This window comes from Cebus imitator, unplaced genomic scaffold, assembly GCF_001604975.1.
Source record: "Cebus imitator isolate Cc_AM_T3 unplaced genomic scaffold, Cebus_imitator-1.0 Scaffold148, whole genome shotgun sequence".
NCBI lineage: Eukaryota > Metazoa > Chordata > Mammalia > Primates > Cebidae > Cebus > Cebus imitator.
In genome coordinates this window covers 1504945-1507556 of record NW_016107463.1, presented here as the reverse complement: position 1 = coordinate 1507556, position 2612 = coordinate 1504945, and the positions used below count along the sequence as shown (strand labels likewise).

Here is a 2612-nt window from a genome sequence, read left to right as displayed (position 1 = left end):
AAAAAAAAAAAAAAAAAAAAAAAAATCAGAGCTATGTAAAAAGAACATAAATTCAGAAGTCTCGTTCGCACCCCTTCCCTCCCACCATCCTGCTTCCATAATCACTTTTATTGGCATCCTATGTATAATTTCCAATGTTCTCATTTTTGCAGATAAAAGCAAATCAGAATATATAGTCATATTCTTTGCCACTCCCAACTTTCTTGCACAAAACAGAAAATAGTGTATATTCTGTTCTGCCCCGGGCTTTTTAAAATTGTTAATAAACAGTGTATTTTAGAGATCCTTACTTGTCAATACAAGGACCTTCCTCTTTCCCCTTACAAAAAAGCATTTTAAATTACTAGTTTATACTTCTTGTAGAGAAGTACCATAATTTATATAACCAGTCTCCTTTTCTAGAAACATAGGTTCTTTCTAATTTTTACCATGTTAAAATTAAACAATTTTTTTTTTTCGGGGGGTAGAGTCTTGCTTTGTTGCCTAGGCTGGAATGCAATGGTGTGATCTTGGCTCACTGCAACCTCCACCTCCTGGGCTCAAGCGATTCTCCTGCCTCAGCTTCCTGAGTAGCTGAGATTACAGGTACATGCAACCATGCCTGGCTAATTTTTGTGTTTTTAGTAAAGACAGGGTTTCACCATGTTGGCCAGGCTGGTCTAGAATTCCTGACCCTGTGATCCACATACCTTCGCCTCCCAAAGTGCTGGGATAACAGGTGAGAGACACAGCACCTGGCCCCTGTTACATTTTTATAGTTATTTCTTTTTTTAAAAAAAAAAATTGTTTGTTAGAGATGGGGGTCTCACTATGTTGTCTGGGCTGGTCTTGAACTCCTGAGCTCTAACAATTCTCCCACCTCAGCCTCCCAAAGTGCTAGGATTACAGGCATGAGCCACCACACTCAGCCTCTTATAGATATTTCTTTGCTCACACCCTTACTTATTCCTTTATAATAATTCCTAAAACAAGAATTGATAGGCCAAGAATATGAATATAACTGGGCACAGTGGCTCATGCCTATAATCCCAGCACTTTGGGAGGCTGAGGCACGTGGATCACTAGAGGTCAAGCGTTCAAGACTAGCCTGGTCAACACAGTGAAACCCTGTCTCTACTAAAAATACAAAAATTAGCCAGGTGTGGTGACATATACCTGTAATCCCAGCTACTTGGGAGGCTGAGTTGGGAGAATCACTTGAACACAGGAGGTGGAGATTGCAGTGAGCCGAGATTGTGCCACTGCATGCCAGCCTGGGCACCAGAGTGAGACTCCATCTCAAAAAATACTAATAATAATATGAATATTTTAGGGATATGTACTGCCTGATTGTAACTTTTTAGTAAGATAATGTAACTCATGTTAAGCGTGTCAGCAATTGTATTATTACCCATTCCAGGAATATCCAGCAAACACTTGAGGGATTAACATAGATTCAACACACTGTGCTCCATAAGCTGAAGTCTAAGCACCCTCAGCTCATGACAAAGTTGAGATTTTTCTTAAAGGTTGTGACTGCTATTGAGGCCCTGATTTTACTGTTTCTCATTTCAGGCATTTAAAACAAGAATCAGCAACATCCCTACAATTAAGAAGTTCCTGCAGCCTGGGAGTCAGAGGAAGCCACCCCCTGATACCCACTATGCTAACCTTGTCAGTAACATACTGCAGTTCTAATGGCAGCAGGTTGCATGATGGCAAATGTTATGATCCAGTCACAGCACCAGCATGTGCTGTCTGCAGAGAATAATAGAAGCAAACTGTAGGTTCCTGGAGTAAAGTGTCTGAAAAGAGCCATGCCACTAACAGCAACACTGATTAAATATAGTATAAAGCCATTCGGATGTGTGTGGCTTTTTAACGTTTGTCAGTTGTGGATGATAGTCTGCAAGATTTATGAAATAAATGTTCTGTATAAATAAATGGGAGCCAGATATATGTAGTGCAGAGGCCCCCATCTAATACTGTTCTGCTGTCTGCACCAAGATTGGGACCACTGAGGGAAGAGGGACCAATAATTTGTGGGGAAGGACCTCTCCAACACTCACTCTAATTGCTGAGTACTTGGGATAGGAAAAAAGTGGCAAATGACAAATTAGGAGTTAGACATTGGCTGATGCTAGTAAACCTGACAGCGATGTGTGGGGAACAGAGAATGTGCATTCTGAAACCCTGAAAAAAAGTTGGATATTTAGACAACGCTCTTCCACCTAACAGAGCCACCCAAGACTGAGTTTTGCTGTGATGAAACAATTCCAATTAGCACTGAGATTAAGATAGCTGAACAAAAGACTCCGAACCCTTGATACATTTTTTTTCTTTTTTTTTTGAGATGGAATCTGGCTTTTTCGCCAGGCTGGAGTGCAGTGGCACAATCTCAGCTCACTGCAACCTCCATCTCCCAGATTCAAGTGATTCCCCTGCCTCAGCCTCCTGAGTAGCTGGGACTACAGGCACACGCCACCATATCCCGGCTAATTTTTTGTATTTTAGTAGAGATGGGAATTCACCATGGCCAGGATGGTCTTGATCTCCTGACCTCATGATCCACCTGCCTAGGCCTCCCAAAGAGCTGGGATTACAGGCGTGAGCCACCTCACCCGGCCACATCT

The 2612-nt window shown here is 41.9% G+C and overlaps 1 protein-coding gene across 5 annotated transcripts in view; it reads left to right on the top strand.

The window, feature by feature from the left end:
• The window catches only part of LOC108314134 (glutathione S-transferase A4-like), a 29703-nt gene extending 27865 nt beyond the window's left edge, over positions 1 to 1838 (top strand). For all 5 annotated transcript variants that reach the window (XM_017542876.2, XM_017542874.2, XM_017542875.1 and 2 more), the window contains one exon: positions 1555 to 1838. In XM_017542876.2, the coding sequence (XP_017398365.1) occupies positions 1555 to 1677 (123 nt within the window). In that variant the 3' untranslated portion in view covers positions 1678 to 1838. The remainder of the gene's footprint in view (positions 1 to 1554) is intronic.
• The last annotated feature ends 774 nt before the right edge of the window (positions 1839 to 2612 follow it).